The sequence below is a fragment of the Saimiri boliviensis genome, chromosome 1 (assembly GCF_048565385.1).
Source record: "Saimiri boliviensis isolate mSaiBol1 chromosome 1, mSaiBol1.pri, whole genome shotgun sequence".
Classification (NCBI taxonomy): Eukaryota; Metazoa; Chordata; class Mammalia; order Primates; family Cebidae; genus Saimiri; species Saimiri boliviensis.
In genome coordinates, this window is record NC_133449.1 from 127,134,354 (window position 1) to 127,154,598 (window position 20,245).

At 51.4% G+C, this 20,245-nt stretch overlaps 1 protein-coding gene across 1 annotated transcript in view; it reads right to left on the bottom strand.

The window, feature by feature from the left end:
• The window catches only part of FAM178B (family with sequence similarity 178 member B), a 118,597-nt gene that overhangs the window by 78,961 nt on the left and 19,391 nt on the right, over positions 1-20,245 (bottom strand). Inside the window, 6 exon segments of the mRNA XM_010352038.3 lie at positions 5,566-5,718; positions 13,476-13,583; positions 17,566-17,627; positions 18,698-18,961; positions 19,037-19,194; positions 19,408-19,476. Of these exon segments, the coding sequence (XP_010350340.2) occupies positions 5,566-5,718; positions 13,476-13,583; positions 17,566-17,627; positions 18,698-18,961; positions 19,037-19,194; positions 19,408-19,476 (814 nt within the window).

A 20,245-nucleotide genomic window follows, 5' to 3' on the forward strand; every position in this document is an offset into this window, starting at 1 on the left:
GCCTCGGGTACAGACAATGCCCTATCTCTGGTGAAGGAAGGAGGGTCCCAACTGCAGCACCTGGGCTGGGAAGCCTGCAGGAAAAGGGAAAAGGGAAAAGGGTGGGAGGCATGTGCGGTAAAAAAGCTCAAACGCCTTGGGTGACAGAATCAGCTGTTGTCAGAGTCACATCCCCACATCAAGAACACGGATGCTGGGTCCAAGGGGGTGCCTCTGTCCTATGGCCAAGCCAATGCTGAGGTCAGAAGTTATCCTGAGCATGTTGGAGGACCCTGGAAGGAGAGACGGAGGGACAGTCTCCGTCGACAGATGCCACACAGGCCTGGCTGAGTGGGAAGCCCCAGCTGTCAGTCCTGAGGACCTCACAAAGGGAGGTTCCCATCGGAGTCCTCAGCTGTGACTGGAGATGAGGAGGGAGCAGCCACAGTCAGAACACTGCTAATCCCCAGCCACGACAGCAATGACAGCCTCCACCCTCGCCACCCACTGGAGCAGAAGGAAGCGAGGGGAGGATGTCAGCTACAACGGGGAAACCCACAGAACCAGTGACACCAAATGGGGGCAGCTGGGCTCAGCACACGGGGCTTCCCGAGCAGAGCTCCTACTGGCTTCATCTTGGAATTTCTGTTCCTCGTGATGCCCAAGGGAAGATTCTTCCCGCCTCAACCTCATTTATTTTAAGGGCAGCAGTCCCAGAAGACAAAGTCTCTGAATGCCTTGAGAATCCCAAGTGATGGCTGAAGGATAAACACCAAGTGCAGTTATTTATAAGTATCAGTTCCTGGGCCTTCGCCAAGTTACTCAAATCAGTCTGAATAAAATGCCTAAATACAACAGAAACCAACAGCAACCAGAAGCTTTCACCTAGGGTCCTTTTCTTTTTCTTTCCTTTGTTTATATGGAAGAGAGGCCAGGTGCAGTGGCTCATGTCTATAATCTCAGAACTTTGGAAGGCCCAGGCAGGAGGATAGCTTGAGGCCAGGAATTTAAGACCAGCCTAGGCAACATAGTGAGACCCTGTTTCTGAAAAAAAAAAAAAAAAAAAAAAAAAAAAAAAAATCATGAAAATTAGCTGAGCATGGTAGTGCACACCTGTGGTCCCAACTACTTGGAGGTTGAGGCAAGAGGACCTCTTGAGCCGGGAGTTGGAGGCTGCAGTGAGCCGTGATCATGTTACTACACTCCAGCATGGGGCAGCAGAGCATAAGCCTGTCTAAAAACAAGAAAAAAATGAAATAAAAATAAGTGAGCGTTACCACAGGCAGAAACTCAGGGATTCCACGACAGCCCTGCTTGCTGCCTCTGCTTGCTCTTTATTTTGGGGGGCAGATGCAGCCAGCTGGATGGCTCAGCCTTCTCCACACTCCATAACTGCTGGATTTATTGCACCTGGGCTTCAACCCTGGCCTCTTCCTCCAGGAAGAGAAGCTCATGGCAAAACAAGAGTTGGGGCTGCCGGGCCTTGGGGAGCAGCTCAGCCTCATCTGCCTCCTTCTTTCCCCTGCCTGCTGGATATCCATGGAGGAACACCCTGGCCCATGCATTGGGCTTCTGGAAAGCACACTTACACCAAAGGCAGATGAACCCAGAGGGCAAACGCAGACCCCGACGTCCTTGCAAACAAGGTGGAGAGGCCTATGACTAATTGAGCAGGGCAGGCAAACTCCACCCTTTCAACTTCCGCCGGAGTGGGATGCGGGCTTTGGTCCTGATGCTTTTCCATGAAGGAGCATCGGATTTCCTTTTCAATTACTGTCAAGGGAGAAGGAAAAAGTTCCATTTCTGTAATCAGCTGGTACCAGCTTCCAGTATAATGCCATGTGACTCTGGTGGCCAGGGACTGACCCTGGAATGCACAGCTAGCCTGCGATGGATGAGGGGGTCATCTGGACCAGGTGCATTTCCAAGGCAGGCTACCCAGGAAGGGGATTCTTGCACATAAACCTGAATATATCCAACAGGGCAGCTGCTGGGGTGCAGACGCCAAGCCCACTCATGCTCGTTCTGCAATCTAAAACAAACTGTTCAATTTGCGCCATTGCCTACTTCGTTTAGAGGGAAGAAAGATATTTTCCCCCTTTCACAGAAGGGCAAGGAGTAAATCTATTTCAAGAGCTGATTTTTTTAAAAATGGCATTTACTTTCCCCCTCCTAACGATAAAAATGATATATGTTCATTGTATAAAGTTAGGAATATACAGCAGTTATAATGAGGAAAATGAAAAACTGGCTGTCAGCTCACACAGGGTGAACTTTCTTCCATCCGAGTACTAACCAGGCCAGACCCTGCTCAGCCTCTGAGATGAGAGAACACTAGGCACATTCAGGGCACAGCCACAGACCACAGCGGTAACTTTGTGTATGAAATTGGACTGAAGACTTTTTGTTACTAGTTTTTGAGACAGGGTCTCACTCTGTCACCCAGGCTGGAGTGTGGTGGCACGATCACGGCTCACTGCAGCCTTGACTTCCCTAGGCTCAAGCAATCGTTCCTCCTCAGCCCGGCAAGTAGCTGAGGCCACAGGCGTGCTACCACACCTGACTGATATTTTTGCATTTTGTTTTGGTAGAGATGCGGTTTCTCCATGTTGGCCAGGCTGGTCTAGAACTCTTGAGCTCAAGTGATCTTCCCACCTCAGCCTTCCAAAGTGCTGGGATTACAGGTGTGAGCCACCATGCCCGCTGACTGCCTAAGAGTTCCAGTAACCTTGTCACCCGCCTCCATGGCCATGTTTTGTGCTGAATATGGTAAGGCCATTTATTCAACGACTGACTAGTGTTTTCCCACTCTTGTGTTTGGCCTTGAAGTCCTTGGCACAAGCAGGAAATGAAAGATGACCCAGGGCTATATGGTGACCTCCAGGTAGTGGGCCTTAACCCTCCCTGGCAGAGGTCCCAGGACCGAGTCAGAGTCACACAGAGGGCATTTCCCCCAGAAGGCCTAAAGCGGATTCCCAAGGCTGCAGATCTGAGGCGCTGGCAACACCCTCTCTACTGAGCCTCATTAGCATATCTGAGGGAGGAGGGTCTCACGCCCTCACTCCAGGGAAGCTGGGCAGACACCTGGCCCCATTTGGCAGGCCTGCTCTGATCCCAGGTCACCGCTCCACAGGCCATCTCATCTGTCAAACACTTCCTGCCCGCCATCCAGTCTAGGACAGAAAACCTGCTGTCGGCACAAACTCTGTGGCTGAAGCAGCCCAGGAAGCACCTTCCTTTCTCCACCAACCGCCTCAGTTCCTGCCCAACCATTCTTTCAATCTCTCCTTTCTCTAGTTCTTTTTCCATCATCTATCTCTGTATTACTTTTCAAACATGGTGATGTGAACCCTTACTAACGTTCTTACACTCAGACCCAATACCTCACACTGCAGCTATGAACACATTCTAGACCTCCAGAAAAATACTTATACATAAGAATATTCCCTAATGTATTATTTACAATAAAGGATGGAAAAACATTTACGTCCAAAAAATGAGAAAAATGGTTAAATATGTTAGGGTATCAATGTAATAAAGTATTATTTCATTATTAACATTTTATCATCTAATTGCAATGTTTAGATGTTGTTCACATTCTCATTTAAACAATCTATAAAAAGCATCTGAAGAAAACTGAAGGCCAGGCACAGTGGATCACATCTGTAATCCCAGCACTTTGGGAGGCTGAGGCAGGTGAAATCACTGGAGCCCAGGAGATTGAGACCAGTCTGGGCAACACAGTGAGACCCCATCTCTACAAAAAATACAAAAATCAGCCTAGAGTGGTGGGACACACTTGTAATCCCAGCCACTTAGCAGGCTGAGGTGGGAGGATTGCTTCAGTCAGGAAAGCAGAGGTTTCAGTGAGCTGAGATGGTGCCACTGCATACCAGCCTCCATCACAAGACTCCATCACAAGAAAGAAAAAAAGAACAATGAAATGTGAACACTGTTATTAGTGCTATTAAGAAAGTACTATTTCTTTAGGTATAATAATGATATTGAAGTTATGCCTAAAAATAGAGTCTTATGTTTTAGAAACACAAACTGAAGTAGTTGTAGATTACATTTCGTGTGTCTGAGATTTGCTTAAAAGTAATCCCAGGCCGGGCGCGGTGGCTCAAGCCTGTAATCCCAGCACTTTGGGAGGCCGAGGCGGGTGGATCACGAGGTCAAGATATCGAGACCATCCTGGTCAACATGGTGAAACCCCGTCTCTACTAAAAATACAAAAAAAATCAGCTGGGCATGGTGGTGCGTGCCTGTAATCCCAGCTACTCAGGAGGCTGAGGCAGGAGAATTGCCTGAACCCGGGAGGCGGAGGTTGCAGTGAGCCGAGATCGCGCCATTGCACACCAGCCTGGGTAACAAGAGCGAAACTCCGTCTCAAAAAAAAAAAAAAAAAAAAAGTAATCCCGAGTTGGTGGTGTTGGTGGGCAGAGGTAGAGAGGAAACAAGATTGGCTTGGAGTTGATCCTTGTTGAAAGTGAGTGACGGGTGTGTGCAGGGATGGTATATGGTTCTCTATACTTTGATATGTTGTAACTTTCCATGATAAAAACATTTTTTTTTTTTTTTTTGGAGACAAAGACTCACTCCCAGGCTGGAGTGCAGTGGCGTGATCTCTGGTCACTGAAACCTCCGCCTCCTGGGTTCAAGCTCTGGGATTATAGTTGTGAGCCACCATGCCCGGCCCAATAAAAACTTTTAAAGGAAGCATACCAATGTTAAGAGTAATCTTTGTTTCATACAATAAGATGGACTTGGAATTCATGAAATAAACATAAGCCCTGAATAACTGGAAAAGAGAGCAAGACTCTGGTGTCCAAATCTTGAAGTGGCCAAAGAGACCACAGAAGCAGCCCCACTTCTGTCCTCCTCACTGAGTGGGTGAGGGCAGCCCCTTCACGGCAGTGGCCTCAAGCCCCGTGGAGCACCAGCCTGCCTGAGCAGGTGCCGCTGATTGAACCCTGCGGGCTTTCCTTCCTCTTCTTCTTAAATATATTAGCTCATAATCCCAAGTGTTGGATATGATTGTGGTAAATCTTTTTCTCACAAAAAGCAATATAGTCAGTGGTTATGTCATAATGATCATGAATTTACTCCCTTTTGTTAGAGTGTGTGCCTGTGGCTGGGGACAGGCTTTTCAGTGTCGGCGTCACACACACACAGAAGTGCAGTGCCTCCAACAAGCAGGTGGAAGGGCCCGTCATATGCCCTGGATGGCCCAGGAAGGGGTCTCAGTGCTGACAGTGACACAGAGCCAAGGCACACATGGTGAATCTGAATTAAGCTATTCTGTGACACTGGGGCGTGGGGAAGGAAAAAGCGACATGAACCTATAAATGCACAACTGGCTATCTGCTATAATGTGGGCATTTTTAAAGTATGTGCAACAAAATTAGTAAATGAAATACTGTAAGTAGACAGCGTCATCTATATCCCTGAAAGCTGACACATTCAAATTGGCCTGATCACCTCTTCAAATTTCCCCCTTTGGGGGTGGCCCGTATTCCCAGGCTCCAGAAGGGAAAAGGCCTGGACAGGCTGTGCCACCCCCTCACCCCGCCTCCCCACACTTACCTGAGGAACAGCTCTTCCAGGTGGCTACGTGGCTTCAGGTGTGAGGAGTCCAGGATGCATGGCAGGGGGTGACGCCTGGCCAGAAACACAGTCTCACCTGGATGGACCGGCGGGATGGTCTGCAGGGACACTGAGTACTTTTCCACCAGCATTCTGGCAAGGCAAGGGACAGGAGGGCTGAGCATCAAAAGGTGCACCTGGGGGCGGGACATCAGAAGGTGCATGGGGGAAGGAGGGAAAGGGGGAAGGAAGAAGGGGGGAGGGGCACGCCCCAGGGGCTTTCCTGCCTTGCAGTCCTTGTGACAGACCGGGGGGACAGTGCCACCTGCTGTTGGAGGAAGAGCCCATCTGGACACACAGGGGACCTTCACTCTCCCATCAATATGGCCCAACCCTTGCTCAGGGCACCAGTCGAGCAGACAGAAGATCCAACCACACCCACTGGCTTTGTCAGGTCAAACTTTCACTGCACGTCTACAATGCCAGGTGTGGAAGGTGAGTCAGGAAGAACATAAACAAATCACTGCAATCCCCTCCGACAAGTGGACAGAGAGGCCTACAGGGCAGCTCTGTAAGGGCACAGGAGAGGAGCACTGGGTGTGGTGAGGGTCAGGAAGGGCATCCTGGGAGCGGCAGGAAGCCTAGCAAGCGGACGGCACGAGGGTGGGCGGAAGCAGGCAGCAGCAGGAGAGTATTGAGCCCAGATGGAGCCCGGACTTTCCCTCTGGGCCGCCAGTCCTCAAGCTCCAGGGCTCCGAGGACCACCCAGGCAGCTGCTGCAATGCAGATCCTGGCCTGGCCCGGCACAGAGAGTCTGATTTAGTGGATGGGAGCTGGCCCTGTAGACAGAGAAGGGACAGGGAGAAGGGATACATTTCAACAGTATCGGAGAGAGGGGAAAACTGTCAGGACTTAATGACCCACTGAAATGAGGATGGGGAAAAGGGAGGCAGCAAAGATGTTTCCCAAGAATGAGCTAAATTTACAAAGAAGGACCAGCAACGTGCCTGAGCCAACCAAGTTCATGGGTGAAAACAGCAGCAGAGGTGTGTGTACACACACACGCCTACACACATATGCACAGACACACATATGCACAGACACGTGCGGCGCCCACCCCCAGCATATGACATATCCCACTAAGATCGAGGGTCACCCCAGGGAGCAGAATCAGAGGGAGGGTAGAGGAAGAGATGGCAATTTCCTGTTTACTTCATACAACTGTGTTCTTTTTGATTTTATAGCAATGTAACACATATTCAACAACAGGAACAATAAAATAAAATAAGCTCTGGACACTGCCTCTCTTCCTCTGACCAGGAGACAGTCCATTCCCAGGTTCCCAGCCAGGCCCACTGTCTGAGACAGCAAACCGAAGGGTAGAACAGCCTAGAAGCCTCCTTAGGATCTGGACATGAGCAGCTGGCACTGGGTGTGACACAGTATCACCTGTGGCCCACCGGCCTAGCATGTGGAACCTGTCTCACTTTCTGGACAAGTGACCCAAGGTAAAGTCCTGACCCATATCACAGGGTGGTCCCGAGGATAAAATGGCACAACGAAGGGCAATGATGCCGCAGACTCAGGAGGACTCTGACCCTGCAGGCTTCGGGAAGCATCTCACCAAACCGCTGCACAAATGGTGAAACGATTTCCTGTTTGGTTCATTTCTTTGCCATTAGTTTTGTATCTATTGCTTAACTTGTTTTTTAGTTTGAAAAAATGTACAAATTATTAAAGGCCTAGGCCAGGCGCGGTGGCTCACTCCTGTTAATCCCAGCACTTTGGGAGGCCAAAGTGGGTGGATCATGAGGTCAGGAGTTCAAGACCAGCCTGGCCAACATGGTGAAACCGTCTCTACTAAAAATACAAAAATCAGCTGGGTGTGGTGGTGGGTACCTGTAATCCCAGCTACTTGGGAGGCCGAGGCAGGAGAATCGCTTGAACCTGGGAAGTGGAGGTTGCAGTGAGCCAAGACTGTGCCACTGTATTCAACTGGGTGACAGACGGAGACTCTGTCTCAAAAAAAAAAGCAGCCAGCCAGGGGTCATGGCTCACACCACCCTGGCCTCCCAGAGTGCTGGATTATAATCCCAGCACTCTGGGAGTCCAAGACGGGGGGATCATGAGGTCAGGAGTTCAAGACCAGCCTGGCCAACATGGTGAAACCAATTTCTACTAAGATATAAAAAAATTAGCCAGATGTGGTGGCGCATGCTCCCTTTGTCTGTGGTGGCGCAGTTCTGTAATCCCAGCTATTCAGGAGGCTGAAGCAGGAGAATCACTTGAATCCGGGAGGAGGAGGTTGCAGTGAGCCAAGATCACGCCATTGCACTCCAACCTAGGCAACAGAGTGAAACTCTGTCTCACCAAACCAAACCAAACAAAAAAACCTTGTAAGAACTAAGCTAATCTATAAAGGAGTCCCAGCTCTGTCCCCAAAACCATCTTTTAAAGGGACTTCCGTGATGTTGGCTGTAATGTATGTGCATTATCAGGAGTTATGAGGCGACTCTTATACATCTAATTGGGGATTTCCCGTGTGGCCTAGAGCTGAGAATAAAGGATGATGTTGTGGTTTAAGTATCTGCCTCTGCCCCAGGCGCAGCACACATGCAAGGTCTTTCAACTTTAAGAAATGGAGAATTGAGGATGCCACCCATTCAAGATGCAAACCAATTATTAGAGCATACACAGATGCTTGCTTGGGATTATCAGGGGTCGCTTCTGTGACGGGCAGTTGTGGCAATTAGATGACGCCTTGTCTGGCAGTCGGCGCCCAGCCCCCACCCTAAGCACGCCTTCCTGACCTCCACCCCCTTTCCTGGCCCCATTCAGGGATGGAAGAGGCTGCTGGCTTTGTACACTGGTGAGGGACTTTTGTAAAACAGAAAGTTGAACAGTCCCATCCAAATGATCCCACATCAAAACCACCACCTCAAAGTGGCTGTTGTCAAAGAGGCTTTCTCAAAGCACCACTCGAAAACGTCATGCGCCCAGAAAATTACCAGTGATTTCAAAGCCAGCACTACCTTCTGTGTTAAGCTGGTTGCACAGACAACTCCCTTTTTGTGAGGAATTTCAAAACATCCAAGCCGTGACTTCTGGAATGCTGATGTACTTGGTAGAAAGATACAGAGCTGGAAGAATTACTCTTGCTGCAGAGATTTTAAAAAGGTTTTAAAAGGTTTGAGGCCATGGCTATGTATCTAGTGAGTGGAGAACCTGGAAACCATATCCAGGCACCTTAGCTCAGAGAGAAAGTTGCTTTCATCAAATTTAATGCTGCCAAAGTGCTCTTGCCGAAGGAGGCCTTTGGCCTTAAACACGCTAATTAAATTTAGTCTTCATGCCCCACCATGTCATACTTCCTGTGACATCAGACAGGAAGCAGCATCTGCCCATGTGGGAGTCCATGTGGGACTTCACGGCCGCCTTTCCCTGGATCTCTGGGCAGCGTGCAAGGAGCTCTTTGTCCAGCTCTAACAGCTGCTCAAGTCAGAACACATTCCCAAACTTTCACCGTAAAAACTGGCACCAGGCTGGGCGAAGTGGCTCACACCTGTAATCCCAGCGCTTTCGGAGGCAGACGGGTGGATCACGAGGTCAGGAGATCAAGATCATCCTGGCCAACGTGGTGAAACTCCATCTCTACTAAAAATACAAAAATTAGCCAGGCATGGTGATAAGCACCTGTAGTCCCAGCTACTCAGGAGACTGAGGCAGGAGAATCGTTTAAACTCAGGAGTTGGAGGCTGCAGTGAGCTGAGATCATGCCACTGCACTCCAGGCTGGGTGACAGAGCAAGACTCTGTTTCAAAAAAACAAATTGGCACCAGTCAGGAGGCAGGGGTCCTTCTAATTTGGGCCAGCCAAAGTACAGCCTGCAGGCCAAGTCCTGCACCGGGCCTGTTTCTGCAACAAGGGCTCGCCGCTGCACAGCCAGGCACCTTCATTCACCCAGCATCTGTGGGAGCTTCCTGCTGCAGCAGCAGAGTTGACAGAGACCACCTGGTCCTCCAGGCCTAAAATATTTGCTATTTACAAACTTTTCAGAAAGTTTGCTGATCCTTGATTTAGTCAAGAGATGATTAGAGGCTGGGCACACTGGTTTACACCTGTAATCCCAGCACTTTTGGAGGCCGAGGCGGGCAGATCGCTTGAGCCCTGGAGCCCAGGTGGTCAAGATCAGCCTGGCCAACCTGGCAAAACCCTGTCTCTACTAAAAATATAAAAATTAGCCAGGCGTGGTGGCGCACACCTGTAGTCCCAGCTACTCGGGAGGCTGAGGCATGAGAATCCCTGGAACCTAGGAGGCGGAGGTTACAGTGAGCTGAGATCTCACTATTGTACTCCAGCCTGGGCAACAGAGTGATACTCCATCTCAGGGGCGGGGGAAGAGATTATCAGAAAACCTTCAAAAAAAAGGCAAACAGCCAGCCCAGGTGTGGCTCATAACTGTCTCTACGTACCCATGCAATGTGGGGATCCTAAAGCAGGCCACCTCTTCCCACCACCAGGAAATCATTGTGTTGTCACTCAACAGGCCCTTCAGAAGTGAATGCAGACTGCTAACCTAGGGTGTGCACCAGAACTTCGCTCATGTGGTACTTAGAGCAGCACTAAATAATACCTCGGCCAGGCTCACAGAAGCAGCAAGGCCTGGGTGGCAGAGGAGCCGGGTGTGTTGCCTGACCTGCCCTGGCCACATGGCTGGGGCCACCTCCTCCCCTGCAGCTCAGTACAGCTTCTCTTAGGCACATGTTCTTTAAGTTTCCCCTCCAGCCTCCGTAACATCGATTCTCTGCTCTCTTGGCTACTACCATTAGTCTGCAGACATGCTATTACTCCCTGTATCAAAGAAAGAGAAACAGAGAAAGAAGACAGAAAGGAACCATTGCACGGATCTGACCCCGCTTCCCTTTTCAGCTACTGCCATTCTTCTCCTTCGTCCTCTCCTGTTTTTCCAGGAGTCTACTCCAGTCAGGCTTGTCTCCAGCAGAGCTGCTCCTGTGCAGGGCACTGTGACCAGGCCAGCGGCCTGGTATCTGGGCATCTGGCTTCCCCCAACCTGCTCAGTCTCCTTTACCATCTTCTCCTTGTGGCCACCAAATGCCATGGGCCCCATGCCCTTGGGCCTCTGCTCTTCTCTTTCCCCAGGTGATCATCCAGTGTGGTGGCTTTGTTTATTTTTTACTTATTTTTACTTTTTATTTATTTATTTTTTTTTTTTTGAGACAGAGTTTCGCTCTTGTTGCCCAGTCTGGAGTGCAATGGCGCGATCTCGGCTCACCGCAACCTCCGCCTCCTGGGTTCAGGCAATTCTCCTGCCTCAGCCTCCTGAGTAGCTGGGATTACAGGCACACGCCACCATGCCCGACTAATTTTTAGTATTTTTAGTAGAGGCGGGGTTTCACCATGTTGACCAGGATGGTCTCGATCTCTTGACCTCGTGATCCACCCGCCTCAGCCTCCCAAAGTGCTGGGATTACAGGCTTGAGCCACTGTGCCCGGCTACTTATTTTTATTTTTGAGATGGAGTCTCACTCTGTTGCCCAGGCTGGAGTGAAGTGGCGTGATCTTGGCTCACTGCAACCTCCATCTCCCAGGTTCAAGTGATTCTCCTGCCTCAGCCTCCTGAGTAGCTGGCATTACAGGTACGCACCATCATGCCCAGCTAATTTTTGTTATTTTTAGTAGAGACGGGGTTTTACCACGTTGGCCAAGCTAGTCTCAAACTCCCAGGCTCAAGTGATCCACCTGCTTCAGACTCCCAAAGTGCTGGGATTATATGACGTGAGCCACCGTGCCCAGCCCCAGTTTTGTGGCTTTAAATGTCCTCTGTACACAGTAACTCCAAAGCTTGCCTCTCCAAGCAGCCTTCCTGGATGGAGATGCCCCAGGATCCCCCAAATGAATCCTTGATTCAAAGCCCACCCCATTCCCAGAATGCACTCAATCTTCCCACCTTTTTTTTTTTTTTCAAGAGATGTGGTCTTGCGTGTCACCCAGGCTGTGGTGCAGTGGTACTATCATAGCTCACCTCCCAGGCTCAAGTGATCCTCCCAACTCAGCCTCCCAAGCAGCTGGAACTACAGGCATGTGCCACCACATCTGGGTGATTTTTTTTTCACCTTTCAAGATAACGGAATCTGGGTAATTAAAAAAATATTTTAGGAGAGACAAGGTCTCCCTATGTTGGGGCTGGTCTCAAACTCCTGGGCTCAAGCAACCCTCCTGCCTTGGCCTCCTAAAGTGTTGCAATTACAGGCATGAGCTACCATGTCCAGCCTCCCCCAGTTTATTTAAAGATAACTCCAACCTTCTAGTTGTTCAGACCCAAGTCCCTAGGGTTCCCTGCTTTGGTTCCTCTCTTTCTCCCATACCCTCCATCCATTCATCAGCAAATGCCCACTCCTCAGCATTCACCCCATTCCCAGGCACTGTCATTACTTCTGGATTCCTGCTGAGGCCTCCTCTGCCCCTGGTCCCCTCCCTTCTGTCCTGGCCCCCACACCTCACTGGTCTATACTCACCACAGCATCCAGAGGGTCCCATTCAGCCGATGTCCGCTCAATTCAGAGGAAAGCCTCCAAGAGCTTCCCCTGTGTCTACCCCTGGGCTCCCTGACCTCCTGTCCCCCACCGGCCCCCTCCTCCAGCCTCCCACATGCCAGGTGCGCTACCACACCAGGGCCCCTGGAGTTGGCTCTCATCTCTCCCAGATGCTGCTTAAAATATCTGCTCACAAGGCCTTCCCTGAGCCCTCATCAGAGCTCCATACCCTTCCTAGCACTCCTTATGTCCCCAGCACTAGCCTTTCTCAGGAGCCCTTGTGGTACACCTTCACTGATCTTATTTACTGTTTGTCTCTGAACCAAAAGCACAAGTAGTGGAAAGGCAGAGATCTGTCTGGTTTGTTCCGGCCATATCCTGAAGCTACAGCAGAGCTTGGCACGTAGCTGGCACTCCATAAATGTCTGTTGGGTGAATGGATGGATAGACAGATTGACAAATGGGTGAATGAACGGTGTTAGGGGCTTATGTTTGTGTCCCCCCCAAAATACATGTGTTGAATCCTCACCCCCAGCGTGAAAGTATTAGGAGGTGGAGCCTTTGGGAGGCGATGAGGTATGAGGGTGGAGCCCTCACGAATGGGATTGTCACCCTTATGAAAGGGCCCCAGAGAGCTCTCTTGCTTCTTTCCATCACGTGAGGACAGAGAGACTTAGGCAGTCTGCAACCTTGAAGAGCCCTCTCACCAGGACTAATCCCGCTGGCTCCCCAATCTCAGACCTCCAGCCTCCGCACTGTGGAAAACAGACTTCAGCTGCTTATAAGCCACCAGTCTATGGCCCTTTGTTCTAGCAACCCAACAGACCAAGACAGACAGAAAACAGTGTGCCCTGAAGAAGGATTTGGTTGTGGCCTGGGCATCTCTGATGCTCCGAGTTAGAGATGAAGCCAGCCCTCCCTCCAGCCAAAGGCCCAATTAAATCAGGGCCCTCATCCAGAGCTACCTTCTCTTCTCCAGTCAGGGGAAGATGAAAAATGTCACGTGGTCGTAACCTCCCCTCGAAAGCAGATTTCATCTAGATTGTGGTTTTGTGCAGTTATTTTCCCAAGAGATCTGGTTTTTGTGGATTTGGGCAGATAATTGGGGCAGAGCAAGCCATGGTTTATGATCCCTGTGTAGCAAAGGCTCAAACAAGACCTTGATGCACAGCAGATGACCAGATATTTCTCGAATGAATGAGTGAATGTGGCTTTAAGAGAAGGAGGCAGCTTCAGAATTTACGAATAGTACATGAATCGCTGTACCATTTTGGTCAAAACTCTTTCCAAAACTAGAGGGTGTTGGCACCTCAGTCCTTCCCCTTCAGAGGCTGCTGCTGGGCCCCTGCCCCTCACCTCTGCTCTGGTGTGAGTGGCGTTTCATCTTCATCAGTATCCAAGGAGTTGAGATGGAGACACTCCTGCAGAAGCAGCCTCTCTTGCTCCTGCTCCAGGGCCTGTTCCCTGTAGAAAGACGAGAGCCAGAGCTGGGAGTCAGGGATTCCCACCAAAACGGCGAGACTTCAGGACCAGAGGGCCATGCTGTCCCGCCACTCACACAGATTTTTAAAGCAATGGGATGGGTTGCATTACATAGACCGTGCTTTCCCCAAATGAGCAGAGAGGAGCAGGCAGGTCAGGAGGAGATGGTTTTCACCACATGATTTCCAATGCATCTTTTCTTGTGTCTTGTGTACCTTGTTTTTTTTTTTTTTGTTTTTTTTTTAAAAGAGACCAGGCATCACTGTATTGCCTGAGCCACAGTACAGTGGCTTTTTATAGACACGACAAAAGTGTACTGTAGACTCAAATGCCTCAGCCTCTCAAGGGACAACAGCCATGCACCCAGCTTTGTTCTTTTTATTTTTTTGAGACGGAGTTTCGCCCTGTCAGGCTGGAGTGCAGTGGTGTGATCTCGCCTCACTGCAACCTCCAACTCCCTGGTTCAAGCAGTTCCCCTGCCTCAGCCTCCTTAGTAGCTGAGACTCCAGGTATACATCACCACACCTGGCTAATTTTTTGTATTTTAGTAGAGACGAGGTTTCACCATATTGGCCAGGATGGTCTCTATCTCTTAATCTCATGATCTGCCTGCCTTGGCCTCCCAAAGTGCTGGGATTACAGGTGTGAGCCACCGTGCCAAGCCAGTTCTTTTTTCTAACACATTAAGGCCTGGGCCTAGCCCTTCTGCTCCTCAGCCACACAACCCGGAAAAATCCCGTGCCCTGGCTCCTTGGCATCCCCAACATGTACGAGGCCTCAATCTGCAGCCACTTAGGTCAGTTCCCCTGCTCCTGATCATTCCCTTTCTCTCCTTACCCTTTGCACCTGTCTCCTGGGGCTCTGTTTTCCGCCACCAGCCCCTGCATGCCTGACTTCCTCTTTCAGCTGGCCCCCACAATAGGCCCCACACACCTGTTACCTTGTCAGAGCTCCGACCCCTCACCCTTCTCCCGCCCTGCAAACCAATTCATCCTTCCCTGTCCTTGCTCTGGGAGCCTGAGCAGGGAGAGAGCCCTGGGAGGCTGTGGAGAGAGACCTGGGAGCCTCCCCAACCCCTGTCTGGCCCCTCTAGTTGCCCCACTCTGGCTGTGCCCACGGGTCCTCAATTCCCTAACATTTTCTCTCCATCCCAGGCCTGTCATGAGCTCAGATCCTGCTAGCCAGCCACTCACTGGGTGATTTCCAGCTGAATGTGACTGGGCCCCTCCAATGCACCATGTCTACCACCCAGACTACCAGTCTCAACAGAAGCTCCATTGCCTTCCTCCCAGGGGCCTCCCGGCTCTGAGCCCTGTCCCAGGCCCCCTTCAGCCCCTCATCATTGTCCCTCTCTTGCCCTTCCCACTCCTTCTCCAAAAGTAGCCTGCGCTTTTTTTTTTTTTTTGAGACAGAATCTTCTTGTCACCCAGGCTGGTGTACAGTGGCATGATACCGGCTCACTGCAACCTCCTGGGTTCAAACGATTCTTCTGCCTCAGTCTCCCAAGTAGCTGGGACTACTGGTGCGTGCCACCATACCTGGCTAATTTTTTTGTATTTTTAGTAGAGCCGGGGTTTCACCATATTGGGCAGGCTGGTCTCAAACTCCCGACCTCGTGATCCACCTGCCTCGGCCTCCCAAAGTGCTGGGATTACAGGCATGAGCCACCGTGCCCAGCTGTGCACTTTCTTTTTTTTTTTTTTTTTTTTTTTTTTTTTTTTTTTGAGACGGAGTTTTGCTCTTGTTATCCAGGCTGGAGTGCAATGGCGCGATCTCGGCTCACCGCAACCTCTGCCTCCTGGGTTCAGGCAATTCTCCTGTCTCAGCCTCCTGAGTAGCTGGGATTACAGGCACGCGCCACCATGCCCAGCTAATTTTTTTTTGTATTTTTAGTAGAGACGGGGTTTCACCATGTTGACCAGGATGGTCTCGATCTCTCGACCTCGTGATCCACCCGCCTCGGCCTCCCAAAGTGCTGGGATTACAGGCTTGAGCCACCGCGCCCGGCTGTGCACTTTCTTAAACAAGAGAAAACATATCACTGCCTGCTTAAATTTCTCCCATGACGCAGCCTTGTGTCCACAAGGCCCCTCAGGCTCCAGCCCCACGCACATCTTGACTGCACCTCCTGCCTTGCCCATCCAAATTCTCTGCACTGAGAATTTGGATCTTGGCCAGCATGATCTGTCTTACCCACCTTTACATGTGTAGTTATCCCCCTCCCACCAAACAACACTTCCCTTCCTGCAAAGTTCAGTGACAAGGGCACATCTGGGAGCCTTTTCCAACTCCAGGTTAAGTTAGGTGTCACCCTTCTGGGCTCCTCCGTGCAACGTGACAGTGTGGGGAGTATGAGATAATGATGCTAAATTGCCAGGGGAGCAGGGGCTGCACCATCAGCTCCACTATCCTGAGTCTGTTATGGCACAGCACACAGTGTCCTCTGGACTGTCTGTGTCTCTCAGAATTCCTATGTTGAAGCCCTAACACCAGTGTAGCTGTATTTAGAGTAAGAAAGTAATTAAGGTAAAATGAGGCCATAGGATGGGTCCTGAACCCACAGGATTCGCATCCTTAAAAGAATAAACACCAGAGAGCTTACGCTTTCTCTGCCACATGAGGACACAGCAAGAAGCAAGAAAGAGAGCCCTCACCAGGAGCCGACTGACCAGAACCTCAATCCTGGGCTGCCAGCTGCCAAAACTGTGAAAAGTAACTGTGACGTTTAAGCCCCCCGGTCTGTGCCATCCTGTTATGGCAGCCCGAGCTGACTAGCATAGAGCAGGACCCTGGCAATGCCAGGCACACTGAGGAGTAGGCACAAGGAGGCCCCAGCTGCTCATTTCCTGCCAGTATTTTCAAGCATCTACTAAATGTACATCACCGTGCTAGGCACCATGGAAATATATACGCATGGTCCCTTCCCTAACACATGATCTAGTGGGAGAAAATCTATTCAGGGGAAGGAGCTAAATAACACAAGTCCCAGGTTGGAGGGGCCCAGAGGGCTGCACAGCAAAGGCAGACGAGGTGACTCCGGGGCAGGCCAGAGGGCCAGGAACGCACCAAAGACCTCCAGTGCACAAGGAGCTCCCTGCCACGAGGTTGGGAACCCTGAGGCAGGTGGAGAGAGTGGGAATCGGTCCTCCCACCAGGAGAGCTGGGGCAAGAACCCCCAGTGTTCCAGGGTGGCATTGCCCCCACTCACACTTAACTGCAAACACAATGGACATGCACTGAATGAAAATGACACAGCACAACCACAGGAGAGGACAAAGACTTAGGAAGTGTGAGCAATCTGCTCACGTGCCACCAAAGAGCAGGCCCCCATGAAGGGCACCCTGCCCCTGTCAGGCCCAGTCACCTGCACCTCCCTCCGTATTTTCAATCTCATCAAACACCAGCTGTCTTTGGAAACTACTTAGGGTAGACAGGGAGAGAGCTGGTTAGAAGCTACTATGCTGGGAAAAAGCAGGTGTGAAACTCACAGAGTAGATGGGAAAATGGGCAAAGCGTGCCTGCATGCTGGGGTAGAAGGCAGCGGCAGAAGTGCTAGGAAGTCCTGTCCGCCCAGCATGACCCTCCAGCCACAGCCAGGCTGTAACCCTCAGCCGCAAAGCTGTCTGCTTTTCCACTTCCCTCTCATGGAACCCTTGAGTGGGAAGAGACACCTTTGAACTGGCAGGAGTTGGGTAGAATAGAGCCAAGGTGGACAGGGGACCCAGAGGAGGATTCTGTTCGAGGTGGGAGTCTGGGGGCTCTCTGCCTTGGTGATACCACCCCTGACCTGGAGACCATCCCACGGTGCCTGTTACTGATCAGACCACACAGGGCAGGCCGAGTCTGGGTGGGAGGTGGCTATACTCTGACAAGACTCTGCGGTGACAAGACTCTGCGGTGAGTCCCGGGACTCCTGCAACCCTGCAGAAATCAGGGTCCCCTGATGGCCCTGCCCTGTGCTCACCTCTTCTCCTGCAGTAAGTAGTCCAGGTTGTTGAAGTAGCTTCCAGAGCCCCCTGAGGGGAACTGAGAAATAGGACGTAAGAAGGAGGGACCAAAGAGAAGCACAAAGACAGAGGGGGAAAAGAGGAAAAAAACTAATTAAGCCCTTTATTTTGTTTGCTTTTCTGAAAAGATACTATGTTCATATGATTAAAAAATAAAAGTGTAAAGCCCCACGGTAAAATGTCTCCCCACCCCCACCCCCAGCTACCTATTTCCTCCCCACAGGTGCCCATGGGGTAGGCATTCCTCGTATGCTTTCAGAGATAACTTCGACAACAATCACACGTGCCAGCATACCACACCACATAGCCTGTCCGCACCAGGCTCTATCCTGCATGCACTCTTTTCATTCTCCATGATCTAACACCATTCCCCATCAAAGACAAAGAACTTCTCTCCTCTCCCCTCTCCCTCCCCCCTTCCTACTGTCCCCTTTCCTATTGCCCTCTCCTCTCCTCTCCCTCCCTCTTCCCCTTTCCCCCTCCCTTCCTTTCCCTACTCCTCCCTCTCCCCCACCTCTCCTTCTGTCCCTCCTTCTCTCCCTCCCTCTGTTCCCCTCTTCCCCTCTCCCTCCCCCAACCTTAGGTTGTTACAGACTGCTGAAGCCCATTCTTAGAATTAAGTGTTCTTGAGCTTACTCCCAATTTGAAGTTCATCACTCAAATTCCATTTAGGACTCCGGTCCACTGAACCACAGTCAGCTTGAGTCTCTGTGGACAACCAAGCCCAGACCTCAGCCCAGAGGTTCCTCCTTGCTCCGGGGCCATAACCCTAACCCTGGCCATGAAAGCCTCAAGGGACCCCATGAAGTAGCATCGAATTTGGTGCCACCCAAAGCCAACTGTCAGCAGGAATTACTGATAGAGACACAGGGCAAGGTGCATCATGGCCTTGGGGACATGTACTCCCATCCACAAGGGCCCAAGGGCTGAGGCGTGGGAGTGGCGGCTGAAGAGGGTTAGTCAAGGGGAGGTGACTGAGAAGGGCAGATGGGGGGTGGCTGAGAAGGGGGTTGGGCTGGGGTGACTGAGAAGGGGTGGCTGAAGATGGGTAGCCAAGGAGGAGAGGGCAAGGGGTGGACACAGGCTCACCTCTGGGGCTGCAGCCTGCTGGGTCTGGCCTGCCGCACTCCAGAACAGCTTTTCCAGCAAGGGCAGGTCCCTCTCTGGGTCTGAGACCAGGTGTTCCTGCTCCAACTCCTTGGGCAGCTCACTGGCTTGTCTCTTCAGGCCCTGGAGGCCCACCGTACCCACCCACCTCTGGGCCGGGGCCTCCCGACCAGCCTGCAGCACCCTCGGGTTGAGGAACTCCACGGGTGGGGGGCTCCAGTCAGTGGGAAACGTTTCCTCAGGCGCCTGCAACTTGGGCTTCTTTGGCAGGAACTCCACGGGTGGGGGGCTCCAGTCAGTGGGAAACGTTTCCTCAGGCGCCTGCAACTTGGGCTTCTTTGGCAACGTGGGAGCTGGAGCCAAGGTGGGAATGCAGGGCTGCCAGGCTGGGTCGGGGGGCCCCTGGTCCAGGGGATGGTCTGACAAGTCATCCTCCAGGCTGGGCAGGAGGATGGGCATGGTGGCAGCTGCCTGCACCCCTGCAGAGAGGACAGAATACTGTGGTGCCTCTGCCCACCTGCCACCGTCCGAAACACCAAGCCACACTGGGGGAGGAGAGGGGCAAATGGGTGAGGGAACAACTTGGGGTTGCTGCAGGCAGGATGTAAAGGAGTCCTTCAGGCATGGGCTCTCCGTTTCCTCTTCCCCCAAACCTCAGTGGGGCTTTACCTGTGCAGGTGAGGGATGCCTACCTTCTCTCAGAGTACGGGCTAGCACGGTCTCCTGGGGCCCAGCCATCTATAAGCAGTGGGATGTCTGTCCTGGAAGGAAGAGCCTATCAGGGGAGGCGAACCTCCAGAAGAAAGCTAAAGCCTCTGAAACCCTGTGCTTCCCACAGAGGCGGGCCTGGGCCCACTGTGCCCAAGAGGGATTCCTTCTCCAGGTTCACCCTGAGGACTGGGCCTCCTGATCCCACCAAGGTCAAGCTGCTGAGATGGAGGGGACACAACCTGACTTCATTTCCAGGACATGATGGGCAAATGTGAGGACATCAATATTTTTCTTTTTCTTTTTGAGATGGAGTCTCGCTCTATTTTCCAGGCTGGAGTGTAGTGGTGCAATGTTGGCTCACTGCAACCTCCGCTTCCTGAGTTCAAGCAATTCTCCTGCCTCAGCCTCCCAAGTAGCTGGGATTACAGACAGGCACCACGGCACCTGGTTGACATCAACATTTTTCTTTTCCTTTTTTTTGAGACGGAGTCTTGCTCTGTCACCAGGCTGGAGCACAGTGGCATAGTCTTGGCTCACTGCAACCTCCACCTCCTGGGTTCAAGTGATTCTTCCACCTCAGCCTCCCAAGTAGCTGGGACTACAGGCGTGTGCCAAATGCCTGGCTAATTTTTTTATTTGTAGTAGAGACAGGATTCCACCATGTTGGCCAGGATGGTCTTGATCTCTTGACCTCGTGATCCACCTGCCTCGGCTTCCCAAAGCGCTGGGATTACAGGCATGAGCCACCGCACCCGGCCAACATCAACATTTTTCTAAACTGATACAGAATGAAAATTGGCACAGCTCAGCAGAAAAGCT